Source organism: Pygoscelis adeliae, unplaced genomic scaffold, assembly GCF_000699105.1.
Source record: "Pygoscelis adeliae isolate BGI_AS28 unplaced genomic scaffold, ASM69910v1 Scaffold171, whole genome shotgun sequence".
Lineage (NCBI taxonomy): Eukaryota > Metazoa > Chordata > Aves > Sphenisciformes > Spheniscidae > Pygoscelis > Pygoscelis adeliae.
Window position 1 is genome coordinate 1,947,671 of NW_008824186.1, and position 2,256 is coordinate 1,949,926.

Consider the following 2,256-nt stretch of genomic DNA (forward strand, 5'->3'; position numbering starts at 1 on the left):
GTCTACCCGCCATGAAGCCGTGCAGGCTGACACCTTCCAGCGCGGCACCTCCTGCGGCTGCAGGTGGCTCCAGTGCGTCCCTGTCACAGCATACAGCAATATTGTGCTGAGTTTTCCAAGCTTTTCCATTGCTCCAAAGAGGCAAATATCATTGTGCATTGACAAGTACAAGATGAGGTGACTCAGCTATGAAGATTTGATTTTCTATACAATTTCTTGGCACTAGCCAGATACTCTTCTTTTATTTTATCAAGTCCCTTCAAGAGGCAAGGACTGTGTAATGCCAGTGAACTAGACAACAACTGTTACCTCTGTTCAGGCTGTTTACCTAACAGTTTTATTTTCCTCTGTTCCCTTCTGTATCATTCTTCAGCAATAAAAAGTTGATGATCCTCCACTCTAATTTCAAGGAAAGCAGGTCAAGGAAAAATGGACTTGAAGCATGCAAAACAGCTAGGATGAAGGGATAATCTGCTTTCCTTGCTTGAGATGACTGAGACAAGAAAGAATGACCTTCAGCTATTCTGATGATGATTGAGGGTAGACATGAGGTAAAAATTCCTAACGGAAAGGAAGCGAAGAACAGATTGCTTGAGGAGGCTGTGATCATTCCATCACTGGAAAAGTTTGAAAAAAGGTAGATAAAGTTGAGTTAGGGGTGTATTTGACCCTGCACTGGAGAAGAGGAAGAGCCAGATAGCTTCCTGGAGACCTTCTAATCTCTGATCCTACAACCCTGTAGACTTACTATGAAGAAACTGCAAACCTGGGACAATTTATCTTAGGCACTGATGTTATCTAGTCTATCCTTACACTCCCAAGGGTTTTGTCCTGCTATAGATGCTTTGGATCTAGAGGTCTTTCATAATTTAGCGGATGTTTAGGGTTTGCCCTTTTGCTAATGAAGACATTGGGTCCAATTCTGGAGTGACAGAGTCTGTCAGTGGAGCTACAGCAACTTACAGTGGCTGAGATCCTGTCTTTTGGTTCATTTGAGAAATGATCGGTGTTCATGCTCCAGATTCCATGTTTCATTTGGGTTCATCTCTTGTACAACACCAGCATGCATATGACAGCCACTTCCCATTTACCTCCTCTATGCATGTACAATCTATGAAGACTTCACTTTATTTTATCTTGTATTTTGCAGCAATCTTACACATCCAGTGCAGACCAGTGTTATGCCAAGAATATATCATGGAGGAACCATCTGCCACACGCAGAGCCTAGGTGCCAAACCTTACTGGTTTTTCCTAAGCAACCAGCAGCATGTACCCCATTCCACCCCTCTGTGGAAACATGCCAGTCCGTACCTTTTCCTTGTTTCATTGGATTTGGCAGTTTTGATGGTGCTCCCATCCTGTGTAATTTCTCTCTCCTGGGAGGCAGGAGCATCTCTAACTGGAAGTGGAAGTACAACGGTCTCCTGAGTTATAGGTAAAACCTCATCTTCAGCTCCCTGCTGACCTAAGTGTTGCTTGGCATAGTCAAAGCCTTGCACTGGCTGCAAAAAAAGTGAGAGAAAAAAAATTTCCAGCATGCATCATATGTTAATATAAAATTTCCACTTCGATACAAAATTTTCCACTACCTCTGAACTTCTTTAATTACATAAGTGACAGGTAAAATATGTAGATTGCCATATGAATGCCCAACAACAAAGCCATTTTCTGATGAGATCTCCATTCCACATATTTTAAACATTATTAGTTAGTATAAAATTGATCTTGGCTAACCTTTCTTACCCCACCGTAACACCCCCAGAAATTCCTTTAACAGAAAATGGGAGAATGAACATATGGAAGAAAAAATTAGGAGGAAGAAAAACAAGCCCATACAGAAAATGGAGAACTTTCTCCACGAAAAAAATCTTGTCTTTCCAAAGAGGGTGGGAGTAATTTATTCCAAATCAAGACAAAGTAAAAAAGGCACACATAAAAGTTTCATGGGCAACATTTTCCAGAAAAGGATCTTTTTCAGATCAGTGAAGTTATATTTCCCCTGGCTTGCCAGTTGCCTACTGGGAAGGTTGCTATTGACTTCACTTGTTTCTCTCGGGAAGTGGCGTTCACAAGAGCCTTGCAGCAAGGCAGCCGAGGGCTATGTGCCCAGCCTCTCTTGCCCCAAAGCCCGGCCGGGCTTTCCCTGCTGCCTCTGCAAGGAACAAGCAGAACTGACACATGCCTTCTGGGTAAAGCAGCTACCAAAAGGTGGATTCTCTTAATGGAAAAATTAAAGCATTTAAACAAAACTTAG

The 2,256-nt window shown here is 42.4% G+C and overlaps 1 protein-coding gene across 1 annotated transcript in view; it reads right to left on the minus strand.

The window, feature by feature from the left end:
* Nucleotides 1-2,256, minus strand: part of KIAA1549L (KIAA1549-like ortholog) — a 117,025-nt gene that overhangs the window by 42,999 nt on the left and 71,770 nt on the right. The window contains exon 11 of the mRNA XM_009334573.1: nt 1,314-1,504. Coding sequence (XP_009332848.1) covers nt 1,314-1,504 — 191 coding nt within the window. The remainder of the gene's footprint in view (nt 1-1,313; nt 1,505-2,256) is intronic.